This window comes from Marmota marmota, unplaced genomic scaffold (genome assembly GCF_001458135.2).
Source record: "Marmota marmota marmota unplaced genomic scaffold, marMar, whole genome shotgun sequence".
Classification (NCBI taxonomy): Eukaryota; Metazoa; Chordata; class Mammalia; order Rodentia; family Sciuridae; genus Marmota; species Marmota marmota.
The window spans coordinates 21,332,837-21,352,831 of record NW_026000142.1 but is presented as its reverse complement, the minus strand read 5'-3'; the positions used below and the strand labels follow the sequence as shown (position 1 = coordinate 21,352,831).

The 19,995-nt window shown below is 41.0% G+C and overlaps 1 protein-coding gene and 1 long non-coding RNA gene across 2 annotated transcripts in view; both read right to left on the bottom strand.

The window, feature by feature from the left end:
- The window catches only part of Snd1 (staphylococcal nuclease and tudor domain containing 1), a 411,985-nt gene extending 398,070 nt beyond the window's left edge, over positions 1-13,915 (bottom strand). The window contains exon 1 of the mRNA XM_015488306.2: positions 13,600-13,915. Coding sequence (XP_015343792.2) covers positions 13,600-13,677 — 78 coding nt within the window. The 5' untranslated portion in view covers positions 13,678-13,915. The remainder of the gene's footprint in view (positions 1-13,599) is intronic.
- LOC125611379 lies at positions 4,347-12,026 on the bottom strand. Its single transcript, XR_007341562.1, has 2 exons — positions 8,289-12,026; positions 4,347-7,588 (listed from the first exon to the last, which is right to left on the bottom strand). It is a non-coding gene; the product is annotated as an uncharacterized LOC125611379 (long non-coding RNA).
- Positions 13,916-19,995: the final 6,080 nt, after the last annotated feature.

Below are 19,995 nucleotides of genomic sequence, written 5' to 3'. Positions count from 1 at the left end.
TTTTTTTTTTTTTTTTTTTGGGGGGGGGGGCGGTGGTACCAGGGATTGAACCCAGGAGCACTCAACCACTGAGCCACATCCCCAGCCCTTTTTTGTATTTTATTCAGAAACAAGATCTCACTGAGTTGCTTAGCACCTTGCTTTTGCTGAGGCTGGCACGACCCTCCTGCCTCAGCCTCCCAAACCACTGGGATTACAAATGTGCACCACCGCATGGGGCTTGTGCACCCATTTTTATTAGAATGTCCACAATATTCTATTTACTCTATGCTGTTACTAAAAACCAGCTCTGTGATTCCCTTTTTTTTTTTGGAGATTTCCTCAAATGTATAAAAGTTAATTAAGTTCTTGAACATATAAAGCTTAGAAATTTTAAACAAAAGTTTATGGATGGCTCCAACTCCTGGGACATCATTACTATGTTTAGTGTTATGCCATCGACCACTTTCTCAGATAACCTGAGTCTATTATCTGTTTGCATTGCCTTTCAGTTTCTTAAGAGAGTACTTTCATTAAGAACACTGATAAGGGACTGCCTAAGAATCAAGCGGAAACCAAGCAGTCCAGGCTAGCAGTCCTTCACTGCCTGGGAGACAATGGAAAGTTATTCCTCCAGAGCCAGGATGATGATGACTAACACAAGGGCAGGGCAGCCTTATGAGCAGGGCCAGTGCCCTGCAGAGAGCCCACAGGAGGTCTCAGGAGATTCTAAAGCTCTCACCAGAGAGGAGTTTAATAAGATAACTCAGCTTTTAAGTAATAGAGGCAGCCTCCTGGCCTCTAGGCTGTGAAAAGGCTCACCTGCCAAGAGCAATAACACAGGTAATTACTGCACACAGAATAATAGATCTCAGCGGGATTCCAGGACCCAGGTACTAGCCTCCTTCCTACCTTACAGTACACACAGGGAGGAATATAATGCACTACTTTTCTCATTAAGACCTGGGACAGTCTCCTAATGGGTAAGCAGATAAATTTCACTTGGCACAATAATTTGGTTTTGGGTTGTTGCCAAAAATAAAAATGTTCCTGGTATTAAGCAGTATAAGACAATGAATGTCCCCTCTTCTGGAACACAATTCATAAGGTTGAAAAGTTCACTAAGATCGCATTAGTGTATTCCAGAGACTGGAAACAAAAACTCTGAAGCTCATTTCTTTTTCCTTTCTCTATTACACACTTCCAGCTGCCCTCAGTCTCTAGGCAAGTCGCCTTAACTTTGTACACCGAGTCCAGGTTGCTTGTCCAGTATTCCTGCCAGTACTTCATTAGTTTACCTGCCTTTTTTCTTATCCATTTTATTCCTATGTCTGTGTCAAGACATCTGTCACTTGTACCATCTTCCTAGAAAAGTTATTTTTAAAGAAACTGATCTAAAAATATCACATCTGGTTTTTTCAACCCACCCAATCTTTTTTTTTTTTTTTGGTACTAGGGATTGAACTCAGGGACACTTAACCATTGAATCACATCCTCAGCCCTATTTTCTATTTTATTTTAGAGAGAGAGTCTCACTGAGTTGCTTAGCACCTTGCTTTTGCTGAGGCTGGCTTTGAACTAGCAATCATCCTGCCTCAGCCTCCGGAGCAGCTGGGATTACCTGTGTGCCCAGCCCAACCCAACCACTCTCTAAAAAGTTCCTTTCCAGTACAAAACTATTTGTCTCTAATTATCAGCCCAAAGCTTTACCCAGAATCGAACACTGAGTCTGAAGCCCCAAGCCTGGACTACTTGCCCCTCTCCCTTTTGGCCATGAGACCTCCTCTAAGGCCATGCCAGGAGACTTAGATTGGTCGCTGGGAGCTCTTTCTTCCCTATCTAACTGTTGTTACTAACCCCAATCTGTTCTCTCTCTTATTTTGCCCAAACCAGTTCCATTTTCTTCCCCATCGATCTTGGGGACTGTATGAAAACACTGGATGACTGACATCCATCTAATAATTACCAAACATAAAGTGCCAGACACAGTACTAGGTACCGTATGTGCATTCTCCCATCAAATTTGCAACAACTCTATGAGAAAAGCCCTATTAGTTCCATTTTACAGGTGAAGCTGGTAAAATTACTCACCCGAGGTTACACAGCTAGTCATTAGTGAAGCTAATGGTTTAAACCACAGCTAGAATGTAAGTTTATTTCTGCCGCAAGACACAAAATTTATATTTCCTTTTTTTTAAATTTTGAGAAGGTGTACCAGGGATTAAACCCAGCCACTGAGCCACATCCCCCGTCCTATTTTGTATTTTATTTAGAGACAGGGTTTTACTGAATTGCTTAGGGCCTCGCTTTTGCTAAGTCTGGCTTTGAACTCCCAATCCTCCTTGCATCAGTCTCCCAAGTCGCTTGGATTACAGGGATGTGCCACCACACCTAGCTAAAGTACCTTTTAAAATTAAATTTAAAAAATAGTCAATTATCAAAAATATTTTTAAATATTTAATAAAAATAGTCTGATATTCTAGAACCACAACAGGTGTATACACACATCTGACGCCTGGGAAACTTTACAGAAACCAATAATACTAAAACTTGGATGAACACTTCCCAATCCTAAATTCTGTAGAACAGATTCCCTGCCTAAAAATGACAGTATTCCCATGGCACCATGCTCTCTATCACCTACCACCCTAAAGAGAAAGCTAATTGTTTTTCTTCTTCACTCACACCCCAACACTTCTGACACCAAAAGCATAGGGATTTCCCACAACAAGCAATTCTCCAGTTCTCTATAAACACCCCCTAGGCGTTCTACAATTCAATTCTGACACCATCTACTTGGAGTTTGTATCCAACCCCACCTGGCAGTTAAGTCTGGCTCCAGTTCAGATGACCACTTGCTTACAGGCCTATCTTCTGACTGACCCGCTATAAACTAGGGTTCTCACCACTCTCTTCTCACGTTGGGTTATTTGCTAAAACAAATCGCAAAATTATGGAAAACAGTTTACTCAGTAAGTTACTGAGTTTTTAAAAAAAGATATGACTCAGGAATCACCAAATGGAAAAAACACATAAAGTAAAATGTGGGGGAAGGGGTGCAGGCTTCCATGTCCTCCCTGGAACACTCTCCCTACACCTCCTGAAACCCTCCAAATCCCTAAACATCACTTAAGTGGGTGGGAAGGTGGGGTCATCCCCTACAGAGACATAGTTGATTCAATCACTGGCAATAGAGCTCGAATTCTAGAGCCTCTTTTCAGTCTTCTCCCCTCCCACTAGGCTGAGAGGGTGGGGCTGAAACACTCAACCTTCTGACAACCAGACCTTCATCCTTGCTGTTCACAAAGTCAGTCATTAACATAAACTCAGGTGTGGTAGCAAGTGGCTAGTTATGACTATCAAAAGATACTTTTTTATCTTTTTTTTGGAAATCAGTAATGGGACTTGAATCCAGGACTCTGCAAGCGCTTTACAACTGAGATACATCCCAGCCAACTTTTACCTTTGTCACTCTCAACACTTTAGAAATTACAAGGGTTTTAGGGGCTCAGTACTAGGAAGACCAAATATTTCTTACATCACCATGTCACATACCTCTATTGTCTTATTCAAGTGGGAAAAAAAGAGGAAGAAATACATGCCTGACAGTAGGAAAAAGTCAAATCCCTATTGGGATTTTGCCTCTCACCTCTACTTGTCATCTGTCATTTAGGTAGTCACAAATTTTCCTTGTCACTGAGCTCTCTAGAACCCAGTGAAATAAGGGCAAGACCCATTTTGGTCAGATATTTGCATCACGGTAACCAAAATACCCAACAATAACAACTTAGAGGAGTGAAAGTTTAATTGGGGCTCAGTTGCAGAGGTCTTGGTCCATAGACTGCTAACTCTACTGATCTGGGTCTAAGGTAAAGTGGCATATCATAGAGGAAGGGCCCAGTGGAGGAAAGCTGCTCAGCTCATGGTGGGGGTAAGGAAGCAGAGGTGGGTAAAAAGGCAGCAGGGAAGAACAACCCCTTCCAAGGCATGCCCCAGTGATTACTTCCTCCAGCCATGCCTCACCTGCCTACAGTTACCACTACAATCCATTCAAACTAGGATCTCACAATCCAGTCATTTCCCCTCTGAGCATCTCTGCATTCACTGGATCTTTGTGGGAGGTACCTCATATACAAACCATAACAGCTCCAAAGGGCCCACCTGAAGCTGGGTACAATGGTGCATACATATTATCCCAGTTATCTGGAGGCTGAGACAGGAGAATCAAATTTAAGGACAGCCTGGACAACTTGCAAGACCCTGTTTCAAAATAAAATTTTGGTGGGATGTAGCACAATGATAGAATGCTTGCATAGTAGCTGTAAGTGCAATCCTCAGTATGAGAATGGAGGTTGGGGCTTTTTTTCCACATAGGCACTAAGATAAAACACTTGGGGGATCTTCAAGCAACTAAGAAGTAGTTAGTAGTTACTGGGTCCCACATGCTCACCTTTGCACTGCCTAGAAGAGACAATGTAGCTTTTAAGAATTTGGACTATAAAACTACCACACAAAAAAATAAATTAATTGGTAATGCAATGTTAAGATAAACTTATGATGACACCTGTAAGATATAAACAGATAAAGTATAACCCAAGCACTACCCAAAACAGTGAGTATTTTAAAAAAAGGTACCCAAGGCTGTATCTTTAGGGACCTATCTTAAGAGAAATGCTAGCACAAGAGAGAACAGAAGTGTATAAAATAAAGTTCCGTGAAGCAGTGCCTAGAATAGTACAAAGCTAAAATCAACACACATCAATAGCAACAGTTAATTTTAATACATCCAAGCTATGGAACACCACTCAGCCATTAAAAAAAGACTGCCAGAAAGAGAATATGGTCCCATTTCAATTTCTTAAAAAAGAGAATGAGTGTCTGCATGAAAGATTTTGGAAGTAAACATACTATCAACATTTTCTTAGGGGAATGAAAATAAAAGATAGAAAAATGACTTGGCAACTTGGTAAGGCTGTCTCAAAATAAAAAATAAAAAGGGCTGGGAATGTTGCTTGGTGGTAAGCACCCCTGGGTTCAATCCCCAGTACTGCAAAATAGAAATAAATAAAAACAACTGAGAAGTAAAGAGGGCAAAGGGAGAAAAATTTTTGTATTTAACTTCAAAATACTTCTATACTGTTTTAAAAGCAAGTACAAAATTTAAATATAAAAATAACTTAATTATTAAATTATTAATACTGAATGGTGTCCACCAGAACATTTTGAAGGAATTCCAGGATGAAATGGAAAACTGTTGAACAAAATGAGGAAAGGCTACCAAGGAAAACTGCAAACATGAACCCTAATGAGAAGAACTTCATAAATCTTGTAAGAAAATGTTATACCCATGTTAGATAAGCTTGTGGAATAAAAAGTAAAGCCTAAGACCACCAAGCAGAATATTCTGGGTTTTACTACTATTATTAAGAATGAGGCTTATAAATAAGAAACAGGATCTAAATATATAATTGAGGCAAAAGGCCCAAGTATCAGACTCTAGGATTCAAAGAACAGAAAGTAAGGAGCTTAGAATCTTCATATTTGCAAATGACACTAAAGACTTCCATGGCAATATTGTGCCAGGTTATTGGTGCCAAATTATAGGAAGATCTTGGGAATCTATGCAAATACAAGGAAAAGTGGCAGATGAGTGTTAAAACAAGCATATGGCCTAAATCAGGCACATAAAACAACAACTTCTCAGCTGTCAGTTATGACCCAGGAATAGGATCTCACATTCACTGTAAATGGACCCTGAGGACTTGAGCCCAACATCAAGCTACAGATTAAAAGCAATGCAAAATGTCCTGGGAACCATCAAGACAAAAGCCAAAAAAGGAGAGGGAAACCACAGAATTCTCCCCTCAGAAAATTCTCGTGCACTAGCCCAAACACATTTCATTTATCATTAGTGTTGTACCCCTTCAACTACATATAGTAAAGGAGCTAAATAAGATCAACAGGTCTCAAATGCCAGCTCCACATCAATTCCAACTGACTCTTACAATCGCCTAGAAGTGGCTTTTCTAAAAATAGATTCCCATGACACTCCAGAGATTCTAAAACAATGTTTCTGAAAGATCTTCCAGGTGGTCACAATACAATCCTATTTAGGAAATCACTGGGATTCTTTCACTGGCTCCATATATACTTCCAGAAAGGATTTAAGATGGCTTACTATGAAAAATAAGCTCAAAAGGAAAGAAACCATGTGAAAATACCAAGAACTGAATAAGATGGGCTAAGGATGAAGCTCAGTGCTAGAATGCTTGCCTACACTTAGCACTGGGAAAAAAAAAAAATAATTAAGATGATACTTGCACATAAAACGGAAATCAAAATATCTGGAAAAATGAAAAAATCTGTCCTCCAAGCAAGAACAGTGCTTGGAGTGCCTGAATTGAGAGCTGGGCAACAGAAAACGCTACCCATAAGCTAGACACCCTGTTAAGTTCCCTCCTCAACCTCACCTTCTCAAGTCAAGGCCTAATGTGCCAGGAATGTCAAGGTGTTCTGAAATGGAGGTGAGACTGAGTGGATAAAATCCCCTAGGCACCATGTTCCTCTGGGTCATAAGCAATCACTCACGTAAGTTTATTTTGATTACTGAAAAGCCAGAATCTCCCTTACTTCTATTTACCCCCACCCCTCCAAACAGTCCTTTAGTCTAATTCATATTCTAGTCCTTGGCCTTCTACACAAGAAAACCATATTTCAACTAATCCACTTTCTCAGAAAAAAAAAAAAAAAGACAATGGGAACGGAGAGGAAAGCATAGAGCATGCTTTACGCAAGATAAGCAGCAATTCAGAGTCAAGCCTACCATAAGGTATGAGATTTCTGAGATTTGTTTCAGCATGCCTAAAAGAAATGTAATACAGGTTTTTGTTTTTTTTTTTTATATAATCACAGCCTTATGGGACTGAAAGATGCTTAGAGACAATGAGTAGAGTCACCTCGTTTTAGAGAAAAGTTGTTCAAAGTGAAATACCTTATCCAACCCATTACCCAGATGGAGAACAACAGTACCCAGGTCACAGCTTGTGTCCCCTGACTCCTAGGCCAATGCTCTCTCCTCTATGACATGCTACTTCCCAGGGACAATGTTAATAAAGCAGATTGATTAACTTTAAGCAAAAGTTCCAGAAACCTCTTTAATCCTTCCTATTATTCGTAAGGTTGGTATTATAGGATCATGCCAAGCACTTCCTAGACACACACACACAAAAAAATTAAAAACTAAAAAAACTTTAAAGCATTCAAAATTTGTTGAGGCACAGAGAGAAGATAGCCATCCATCATAAGCATATATAAATGGAAAAAAGTACTAATCACAGTTATATTTATATCACAAACCTCAGGTATCTCACAAATGGATTCTGAAAATGACGTGGAAATTTTTTATATTTTCCTGTAAGTTGCTTAACTTCCTAACTTTAAAAAAAAATGCCAACTGAAACTAACTGTTCATTTTTCTTAAACATTAGAGATAAGTGAGAAAAAACATAACATTAATTTATCATACTGAGTCTCACTGAAAGTAAGTGAAATCCCATGACACTCCATCTGCATCAAATGCTCACAACCTGTGATTCCGCATCAGTTTCTGCTGTAAAAACAAAAAGCATATGTCAGTCTCCCAAGAGAGGAAGCTGCAAAAACTGGGTGTGTATCCATCACTAGCAATAAAAGAAAACACTCCATAAGCACAGTGAAAAGTGAAGTCCCTTTATGTTGTTCCCTTCTCCTGGCAAGGCACAGAATTTCCTATGATACTTAACTATGCTCTTCTTGAAGAATGAAATACATTCAAAGACTAGACCCCATACGCTCTAGCACAACCCACTAGAATCACATCTGTCAGCCAGATAGCTAGCCACGCTGAGAAATGAGTATACAATAAACTGTACAGTACAACTGTACTCCTTACCTGAATTCAAAAACCTGATCAATTATCTCCTTTGAACTTACAACTGAAAACTAAAATTCTCACTTGCTGCCCAACTTACTCTCCAAACTGGCATAGTCTTTACTAAATCATCTGCCCACTAATTACCAGCAGGGGTCACTGGCCTCAAAAGACATCCCCCAGGCTAATGAGCCATGTTGCACATGAGCCAATTCCCTCCTGACCACTGATTTGAGCTCTGGAGCATGCTACTTTGCTTTTCAATGACGCTGACATCTCAAAGTTTGCTAGGCTAAAAAGTACTAGCAAAAAGTAACAGAGCAGCATTAAATACCATGTACTAACAAAATGCTAACAGAAATACAAACACAGACAAGGTCCAGACACTATTAACTCTTACCGGGCCTGCTCCTGGCATTTACTTTTTCATCCATGTCCCCTTCATTGGAGGATAATGACTTGGGAATACACAGGACTAACAAGAAGTCAGAAAATCATGTTTTGGCCCAGTAAGAAACAAACATGGACTGAAGTTGTGGCTCAGAAGTACAGCACTCGCCTACCATGCTTGAGACACTGGGTTTGATTCTCAGCACCACATAAAAGTAAAGATATTATGTCCACCTATAACTAAAAAATAAATATTTTTTAAAAAAAGAAACAAATATGACTAAGAACAAGTTTTATTTTGTTTCTTTCTTACCTATCTCCCATTCTTTACATTTACTCAATGGACTGAACATCAGCTATGGATCTCACTGGGATACCAGAACAATGACCACATCCGCTGCCTTTTATCCTTTTATCATACTTAAACCTGTGTGTTACATAATAAGTCAGTTAAACCTGTACCATTTATGGGGTACTGAACCTGAAGAAATTAAAAAGCTACTACAAAAATACTAAAGAACAATCATCAATGGAAACCCCAGGGGCTTGGTACTTGCTGCTTCCTCTGCCAGAAGCATACTTCCCTTTTGGCTGGTGTGCTCTTTGATGTCCATCAGGTCTCAGTGCAAATGCCATCTTCTGAGAGACTTCTTTCCTAAACACACTATCTAAAGGATCGACCCTCTCCCTCACTTGTGACCACCGTGTCCCAGTCCCCAATGTAAAATTACTCTTACATGCATTGCCAATCTTTTTTCTCATTCACATATTTATTGTCAGACCCCTCTATGAGGCACAAGGAAACAAATCTGATGTACTTTTCTACTATCTCCAATACCCAGGGAGATTTTGACAGGCAGCAGATGATCAATAAATATTTGTTCAGCAAAGAAAGGAAATGTGATTGTTTATCTTCTATTTCACTAGTTACTACACAGCACCACTACTTTTAGCATAACTAGAGCCAGATGGATGCTTCCTTTCCACACACACAAAAAAAGACAGAAAACCTTTATAATACAGTAATAACTAAGTGTTCCTTTACTTACAATCCTGATTGAAAGCAACCACACTTACATGTTAGGAAATGGGCAGTTTTAAGTCTATAGGGAAAAGCCTTTCATCCTATTATACTTCTTTGCAAATGGCCCTTCTAAAATATTGTGTTATTCAGCTACCTTATCTTTGAGTGGTAGAATAAGAGTAATAGGAAAAGTTTTTTTGCTTCCCGCCCCCCGCATATGCTAAGTGCTCAGAGAAAAGAGCAGATCAACAGATTACTCTGTTCCCACTCAACACATACTTCTTAGTTCAGAAACCTAAGAAACACTTAGTTATAAAAAACTAAATTATAGGAAGCATTTCTTGCAGGCTGTACACTGAAGAAATTTCCACTAAACTACTCAGCATGAAGTCTACATTTTGCTTTACAACAAATTGGCAGCCCAAGTCTATGGAAGGAAGGAGAAAATTATGACCACCTCCTCCTTTAAGTGTCCCTTTGCCTTAGTTACCCAGTGGGAATCACTGTTCTTAGTATAACACCATGAACTGGCAGAGGGATTCTTTTCCCCTTCTGAGGCAATTAATGGGGAGGGGTTAAGTGTGAGGTAAATAGGAACTGAAATTTGGCCTTGTCCTCCTTTTTGACCTTCCACACCCTAAGCACAATAAAATACACCATTTCCATGGCTGCTTCTAATAAGCACAGAAGACCCAAGAACTGTCACCAATTCATTCTACTGTTTCAAAAGTCAGCCATGTGCTCCTACTTGAAGAAACATGCAAACATGACAATTAGAAGGGAAAGTTAAAAGTAGAAAGACAAAGAAAAGTAAACCAGGGCTGGGGATATAGCTCCATTGGTAGAGTGCTTGCCTTGCATGCAGAAGGCCCCGGGTTCAATCCCCAGCACCACCATCAAAAAAATAATAAAATAAAATAAACCAGGTCACAAAACCAGACAAAACAGCCATTTCAAAGTAGCTAAGTGGGTGACTGAATTTTACACCAAGTATTCCCAAAATCTATTCCCAATGTCATCTATTTAACATCTACTGACAATATTCTGTTGCAGCTAAAGAATGTCTATCAAATTATTCAAATAAACCCAGAATTGGAATCTTTCAGGGTTTGGAGAAAATAAGATCTGACTTGACAAAGACATTTACTTATCCAAGTTATATTTTAACCCACACACTTGCTAGTTTCATCCCAACTCAGAAAACATAAATCCATCTTCAGCCTTTCCATTATCCTCACTGACTTTCTCAGTAACAAGACATCTCCAAAATGCTTGTGCAGACTTACCACTCACTTCCTCTTTAAACACATTCTAAAACCAACTCAGTCCCTTCACCCCCACTCCCTACAGCAGACACAGTCGCGATTGTCACCATCATTTTTAAAAACAACCAGTGAAAGATTTTTTTCAACTTGGTTCCCAAGTTAATTCTTCAACCTTAAAAAATAGCCAGGATTTCTGGATGACAAGGCAGAGACCAGAAGAAATTTGCACCTTCCACAGCCCTACAACACTTTCTTTTACCAAAAATGAGGAAGGACTATTCATCTTCACTGCAGCAAACCTCAATCCTAGACCATTTCACACCCTCAGCTCAGTTTGAGTTCACAGGAATCCAAGAGCGCACACATCTCGTTAATCACTGTTCCAAATTCTGCCCTCTCCCAAAAGCAGGGTCTCCTGTTTTCCTATTCATTCAACTATTTTCTTCTCACTTTCCTATCACTGAAATCCATCTTCCTTTGCAGAGTTCTTACAAAGCAGTTCCTAGTACCACTGGAAACAATTACTCTCCTGGAAAATACAACTTTGCTTAACAGAAGAGCTTCACACAGAGCAATTTGCCAGTGGTCAATTTTTCATTCCAGACAAGGCTTCTAAGTTTGGCACAAATCTGCCTGTAGCTCCCTCTCCTAATCATTGCCTATTACTCACCCACCCACCGCAGCAGTGTGGTCAAAGTGTGCAGTGAAATCTACAAATGGCACAAACTGCTCAAAACACTGAATTTTTGACGGGCACGGTGGTGCACGACTGTAATCCCAGCGGCTCCAGGAGGCTGAGGCAGGAGGAAGCCAGCCTCAGTAACTTAGCAAGACCCTAAGCAACTTAGCAAAACCCTGTCTCAAAATAAAAAATAAAAAGAGCTGGGGATGTGGTTCAGTGGTTAAGCACCCCTGGGTTCAATCCCTGGTACAAAAAAAAAAAAAATCACTGAATTTTAAAATGCCACATTCCAGACTCTGCACAACACTCCTATGCATATAAAGACCATAAGCACCAAATGAAGTCACTTACCATAATAGCAGCTCCCGAACAAAACAAAGAAAAACATCTAATCTTTCTTCAACTCAATTACAGTCAGCTTCACTTTCCTGCAATTTGCGGTCATGCATCACTGACCCCACCCTTCATGTTATAAAGTAGTACCCTGGAGTACTGGAGTCAAGAGGCCTCACAGCAAGATGTTTTAGAGCTTGTGCTCTGGCAGACTGGCCTGGATTCAGGTTCAAGTCTGAGCTCTGCCTTTTAATACCAATAAGAAAGTGCATGTCCTTGGATAGACTTTTTTTCCTAAACCCCAGATTAAACATCTATAAAATGTAACGAACAACCCTATGGATTTGTTAGGTATTTTAAATGAGATAATATGTGCAAAACATCTAGCATAACACATGACAATTGATTGCTGATATTAGTACCCGCAGGAGTAATTTGTAAACAGGTATGGTCACCTCATAGAATCCAGATGCCCTGGAAGCCTCCAGCACTGGTGGAAGCAAAAATATTTTCAGCCTCATTCTACTCCCATCACACAAAAGAGGGGACCTTTAAGAAAAATTTGGGCATTAACAAGGAGAAAACTCAAAAATCCACTCTAGGCTGACAATTCCAACACCAGACAGTGAAAAGATGCTTTGTTCCTATAATAAAGAGAAAAACAGTATAAATGAAAAAGTTAATGAAATAGGAAACACTTTAAGATAATCCTTTCATGGGTCAGGTCAAAATTTCAAAGAGAACATGTAGACCTTAGAAATGCTCTTCTCATTCAATTTCTGATAAATTCTGACTATTATACATAAAGAGAAAAGGTAATATTGAATATTCCCTGAATCTCAGCTGGCAACAGATACCTAAGAAATTAATACATGAAAATTAAGGGGAGGGGAGAATCTTTAAATCAAATTTACACACACACACACATACACATACACACACAAGCTGTAGAACACTACAACAGCAAAAACTGTGGAAACCTGGGAGAAATTGTCATAAAGGAGCTTTGCCATTCCTGATGGAAAAGTCAAGAATTGCAGTCTAAAATGAAATCTAAAGGTTTACCGTCATTGCAACCACACAACCTGATACCCCAAGAAATGTCAGGTTCCAAAATTTGGGAGAGCTAAGAAGAGGACAACTGAGGGGGGCCATTGATAAAGCAGAACTACAATACAAAATTATCATGGAACTAGAGATGAACCTAGTTCATCATCATGCAAGGTTAAGTCAAAATTCAAGAATATAGAAAGCAAAGGCATATAAAAGCAGGCAGAACTTAGTGTTAAAAGCCTGTACTAGGAATCAGAACACCTGGATGTTTTTCCTGGCTCCAACCCTTGCCATGTGCACTTAGGCAAATCACTTGCCCTCTTTAAACTTGTCTCTTATACTTAAGGGATGGGGAGATAATGATCATTAAGATTCCAGCTGCATAAAAGTTAAGAGTCAAAGGACACAATGATCAGGAACTCCCAGGCCTACAGACCAGACACAAGATATGGAGGGGAAAAGAGGATCACAGAGTGAGAAAAGTTGAAGTATGTAACTGAGTGTCGGTGGAAACGGAAAAGCTTCATGATGGCCAAGTACTCCTAGGGTTCCAGGAAAGAGAGGATATCAGGAACTTGAAAAACTGCAAACTGCTCAGCATATGTCAAAATGGACCTAAAGAGGGGAATGGGATGACAAATATCAACGAACTATCTCCGTTAATAAATCAATAATCGATCTGTCCTGGTAGACAGCCAAGAGATCCGAAAGCTGCGACCACTAAAATCGCTGTGACCCCTGATGCGGGGGTATCCAGAAAGCAAAGACCAAGCGGAGCTCATGTTGGGTTCTGTCTAGTGAGGGATTCGGAGGATGGGCGGAAAGTGAAAAAGGGGACAGAGGAAAGGGAATCTGGAGACCATGCAGGCTGGCAGGAGGGAGAAAAGGAGTCAATGTCTGACTCCCGATCGAAGGCGGCAGAGGGGTCCAGGTCCGGGGTCCAGGTCCGGGGCCCCGCTCTCACCATCTTGACGATGCCCCGCTGCACGGTGGGGACCGCGGGTCCCCCGGAGGAGCCGCCGCTCTGTGCGGAGGAGGCCATGTGTGGAGCTGGCAAGGTAAGAGAGTGGAGCGGCCGGCCGGACTGGAGATGTCAGTGTGGGTGTCGGCTTTGGTGAGAGGTCGCTGAAAAGAGAGGCAGGCGAGCAACCAGCTGCGAGCGATAAACTAGACCGACGCGCTGGGCGCTCACTGGAGCAGCAGCGGGACTAGGAGCAAAAGAGGAGACGCGATCTCCGCCGCCGCCGCCACACGTTCTACTCGCCGCGCAAGCGTGCCAGAGCGCCACCGCCCTCTGGCCAATTAGAATCCTAAGCCCGCCGGACCTAGAGCCAATAGGCACCCTGCTTACGGAGCCCCACCTCTTGGTCCTAAAACTGGTGGAGAGCTCCAGGAAGCGCTGAAAGAGCTGATTTGCGGTGACGGCCTAAATATGGGGCGGGACTTCCGGGGCAGCCCAAGTAGGTAGTGTCGGGAGGTGTAGTGGGAAGGAAAGGACACGTCAGCATCTGGCCGTGAGGCGCAAGGGGCCATGGGAGTCCCGGGGGCGGAGTCAACCTCGCCCTCCGGCTGGCTCCGCCCACAGATGATCCCGCCCTGGAGCCCTGCCCTTTCGGCCCCGGCGAAGCCCAGGTGTACGCCGGCGAATCAGGTAGGCGCGTCCAAACTGAAGAATGCGACTAGGAGCCTAGAGTATCGGCTCCACCGCGGCCAAGCCTGGAAGTAATCCTGGTACCAGCTTTACACCGACTTCCTACATTTCACCTCAACTAACAGTATGGAGAGAACTTGGAAGTCGGAGCTTTGTGAAAGATCCTGCAGATGTTGGTTTTGACCCGGAACACGGCTGCGCGCCCTCCCGGCTATTGGGAGTGTGTCTATTCTTGTCGCTGGGGTCTAGCCCTTGGTAGCTGCTCTATTAATGTTTGTCGAAAGAAGGAGTGAATGTCTCCTAAAGGCATGACTGTTCTGTACGCAGGAGAGAATGACCTTCGGGTCTCTTCCCTGCAGCTTCTACTGAGGTTAGGAAAAACCTCGGTAAGCGCACTCCCTGATCCGGAGGAGACAAATCCTGAGTGTGGTGAGCGCCTCCAACGCTGTCCCTTCTCCTAGCCTCAGCGTTTTGAGTAAAGAAACAGGGAGAGGGACAGGAGACATTAAGACATTAAGTGAATGTTTAGTGAGAACTAATTTCTTCATGTGCCAACTATGTGGAGCCAAGAACCTTACGTGTAGTACGTCATTTAACTGTAAAGCCTTCCTGTACATTGAAGGCACCACTTCCCCTGTAGCTTTTTCAAGAAAAGGTTGCTTATTCTCCCACATTTCACGTATTTCAAGGTTAGGTTTTGTAGGCAGCATCTTCTCAGCTCTTCCCTTTCATCTCATAAATTCTCTACCCTCTTCAAAAATAAATAAATATTCGTGGAGACACGTTCCATCTGATTACACCCTTCTCCCATCTGATTCAGGTTGTCCTCTACCTGACCCAGCTCCTATGTTGGCAGTTCTATGAGATTGCAGGTACCTGGTACACACTCTTCTCTACCTAATGATCCTGAATCACTTCAGTATTTGTGAGCATGACTTACCAATACCTTAACTTCTTAGATCCTTGACCTTATCTTCAGTGAACATAACCTTTGCACCATTTTAGCCTTCCTCTCCGGGTCAGCTAAACAGTATAACTTCGTGACTGATACTAAACCTAAACACCTTCTTGTTTGATCCTAATTGCTATCCTTTTTCCCCACTCACCCATTAATTCCCCTTTACTTTGTTTTGGTTATCTATTGTGTAACAGTTAACACAGGCTGTCAGAAATAATGGCCAAAATATATTGAGCACTAAACATATGTACTAAACAGATTCCCTGCTGAATGTTTTTATCTACATTGTATAATTTAATCCTTAGGACAACCCTATAAAGAAGATATAAATCTCTCTTTGAAAGAGGACATTAATTCATTTTAAAAAGATAACCAACCAACTCTAGATCAAAGCTTAAAGGATTAAATCAAGATTTCAATCCAGAACTTTCTACCATAAACAGTGTTCTCTTAGGTTAGCCTACTTCTAAGCCTGCTCTTATCCTCAGCCTGCACCAGTAGAATCCAGAAGCTAGAAATAGTTTTCACCTCCAGTAAGCTTCCTTTGGGTAGACAGGAGAAAACACTGGGATATTAACTTCCTGCCTCCTTTGCTCTGCTCCTTTATGTTTATTTGAAAGAAAAACCTCACCAACCCAAGTTTTATCTAGGTCAGTGCTATCTAAACTAACTTTCTACAGTGATGAAAATGACGTATATCTGCTCTGTTCAATATGATAGCCACCAACCACTTGTGGCTAATGAACACCTCAAGTGTACCTAATGCAACTGAGGAAGTGAATTTTTACTGTTATTTTTTAATTAATTTAATACATATGGCCTAGTGACTATGGTATTGACTAGGTGATTAAATTTTATTCTTGCTGTCATGTGTATTACCATAATATTCTTGAATTTGGAAGGTGGATGCTAGGGATTAAACCCAGAGGCACATTACCACTGATCTATGTCTCCAGACTTTTTTTTTTTTTTAATTCTTAGATAGGGTCTCATGAAGTTGCTTAGGGCCTAACTGCTGAGGCTGGTCTTGAACTTTTGATCCTCCTGACTCAGCCTTCACAGGCATGAGCCACCACACCCAGCCTACATAGGTTTTTAAGTTATTTCTATGTGCTTCATATAGTTACAACTTGATTAAAATGCACAAAGACATAAGCCATAATTTTTAAAAACTTTAGAAAGAAAATAATTTACTTTGTAATATTAAAAGTAGAATTCAGAACCAAGCATGGTGGCACATACCCATAATTCCAACAACTTGGAAGTCTGAGACAAAAGGATCACAAGTTTGATGCCAGCCTGGGCAACTTAGCAAGTCCTTTTCCCAAAATTTAAAAATTAATAATAAAAAGGGATGGTATGTCACTCAATGGTAAAGCACCTCTAGGTTCAATCTCCAGTACCAAAATAAAAACAATTATATCAACCCAAGGAAGATAGTGTACTCTCCAATTAGCCCTATCTTGATAGTAACTCAATCTAAAGGATTTATGAAAGTGTAATATGCATTTATAAAATTATATGCTTGGTTCAAAGGTTAAAAAACTTTTAGTTAATGGATCAACTTTGTATCCTATCCTTTTGACATTCAGTGCCAAGTCCAACGTTCATTCAGTTATCCCAAATGTGATTAATCAATGCCTCTGCTTTGTCAGTGGCCTTGGATAAATATATATTGATTTGCTGCTGCTATAGCTATTCACTTTGACCACTGAATTTTATCACTGTAGACTTTGTTTGCCACACAAATTTCTAAGGAAAAAAAAAATGAGGAATACTCCAGCCAATGGTACCACATTGATGATAGGGTAGCATGTTGTCTGAGTCCCTTAAAAGGAGATGATCAAGCAAGGATGGAACTTGAGGATTTCCTTCTCTCTATCCCCAGAATCCTGAGGTCAGTGGCTAGCAAACTCCAAATTAGGAAAGTTTCATCAAATAACAGCAAACTACATTCATTATGGGATAAACGTGCATTTTCCCCACTACAGGTCAAGAAGTTGGAAGTATTTGTTTACAGGCTCAACAATCTCCATATGCAGGCATCTCTGCAATTTCCTGGCTTTTCCGTGGTAGCTGCAGAATAGCTACTTCAGCTCCAGGCACTAGAAGAAAAGAAGGCAAGAAGAGGAGAAACCAGTACCAGAAATATCTGTCCATTTTTATCAGGAAAGCAAAAGTTTCCCCAGAATTGTCCATCATAAGGCCTCTTCTTACTGCAGGGTAGGCAAAGATGGCATTTAGGCTAACAAAGTAGAGGGAATCGAAAACAGATGTTAAGATGCCCTGAGCACTGGACCACTTCTTTGCTTCTGGTCCCATTTCACCACTTTAGAACTCTGTCCCATTCCTAAGCTCCATTCCCTCTTTCAACATACAACTATGACTTCTCATTCTCTCCAAAGCAAAAAAAAAGCCCAAGCAGTAAGACTTGCTCTTTCTGGCCCCCATTTCCAAAACCTGCCTTTATAGAGTATGAAGTCAGGGAGCATAGGCTCCCTCCAGTTCACCTACCTGTGGTCTACGAAAGGACATACCCTGGTTGGCATTTCCCTAAGTTGTTCACTGGCTCTAGCAGCTCAAACCACAGTAGAAAACTCACCCAAACATACCCAGGGCTCTCTGTCCCTCTGTCCCCCAGTTGCCTCCATTTATAATGACCTTTTATACCTCAGTTCCAACACAGCTTTTCCCCTAAAAATTTTGTGAGATACCTCCAAGCAGGAGTGACATCTCCCACCCCTCTATCTTCAGACACTTGGGATGATACTCTTCTAGCACTGTGCACTATATTCCCTGTTTCATAGTTATAACAGTTGAACTGGCCTGTAAACTTTTTGATAAGCTCTTAGAAGTCATGTTAGTTTTTGTACTCCCTATTGACCTGGCACTGCCTTATAAAGAATCAGAACTTGATACATCTATTTTGAATGAATTAAAGTATTTAGTCAATTCAATTGTATGCAAGGGTTGCTGAGATGTCCTTATTTACCATTTCTTGCATTCCACATATCCATTATATATTCTTTGTGTTTCCTGGATATTGAACCTGAGAATATTGGAGATATTAAGTGGGCAGGTTGGAGATTATAGTGGACTATTATCACTGGACATCTGCCAAAATAGAATAGTTCATTGAATCATACATTTTATTTAACTCTTGCCAATAATAGTCTGTGTCTCTGCCTCTTCCTGAATCCTGGAAATCACATATACCTTAACTTTAGCCTGCTCCTGTGTATCAGAAAGAACATGCTAAGCTGGACGTGGTGGCATATACCAGTAATCCCAGCAGTTCCAGAGGCTGAGCAAGAGGATCGCTCTTATGAGTCTTGTTCTTATGAGGCTGGCAAGTTCAAAGGTCTGAGGATGTGGCCCAAGTCATAGTAGCTTCAGAAACTAAAGAACTAACAACTCTTTTCTTTTTCCTTTTCTTTTTTTTTTTTTTTTTTTTTTTTTTTTTTTGGTACTGAACCCAGGTGTTTAACCACTGAGCAACATTCCCAGCTCCTTTTTTAATTTATTTTTTTACTTTGAAACGAGGTCACTAAGTTGCTGAGGGACTTCCTAAGTTGTTAAGGCTGGCTTTGAACTTGCAATCTTCCTGCCTCAGCCTCCTGAGTTGCTGGGATTACAAGCATGCACCAACATGTCAGGCAAATACCAACAATTCTTGAGTGTAACTAATAGACCAGGATGGTGACGTTCCTCATGTAATCTTCCATCAACTAAGGCTAGTGTCAGTTCTCCCATTCGTTAATAAGGTTTTCCAGAAAAAAAGTTCTCATTTAAAGTCAAGAGCAGAGGAAGAGGCACCATGTGATGATGCAGGAATATTTTGAGGAAGAGGAGAAAGATATTGAGATAGTCACATTGGATGTTCTCAATCTTCTAAAAAGGTGGGGGGACTGAGGAATCAGAAAACATCATAAGTCTCTATGGCAGCAGTGACTCTGATGCCCAGGGAAGGTAGTATCCTGAAATCTCCAGAAGCTGATAGGAACTTATGTCAGACCTCTGAGGTGGGTAGGCGTAGTGCCCACCAGGACAGCCAATGTCAGCTGTCAGAGCTAAGGAACCAGAACAACCAAGAGGAAGGAATGGAAGAACAAATGGTCAGGAATGCAAGAACAAACCAAGAAGTAAGGTAATAACCCCTAGGGATTTGTGAACAGAAAGAGAGTTGCTGGAATGTGGAGGTAGGGCAGCCATCGTAAAGGACCAAACTCCAGGAAGACACGTCATTGCTGGAAGTCAAAGAGTAGGGGTGGGGCTGAGGCAAGAAGCCAGAGTTTGGGTGACAGCTTGAAGGGGCACATGTCCACTCAGTGGATTTCAGAATGGCGGTGCTAGACCTACCTTAGGTTAATTTTCCTAAAGGAGAACTGTTAAGGTAGAAAAACAATTTCGGACAAATTCTACACTAATACCACAGAGACACCAAGAAGCAGAAAAATTATCTCTGTTTCTTCTTTAGCCCAAATCTTGTTTCAGCATCCCAGAGTGGCACAAATTCCAATAAGAGATGGTTTTATGAAGCAGCAAGATAATTTTAAAATTATACTCCATTATTTAGTGAAGTACAGTTAGTAGAGTTCGTTCTCTTAAGAGTTCTTCAAGAGTTTAGGATGCTACTTTATGCTACAACTGAAACACCCCAAAGAACCATAGAGTTACGTGATGTTTATATACCAGGAAGGAAGAAGGGCAGGCTCTTTCTTTTATCTTCTTTTTTTTTGGGGGGGGGGGGC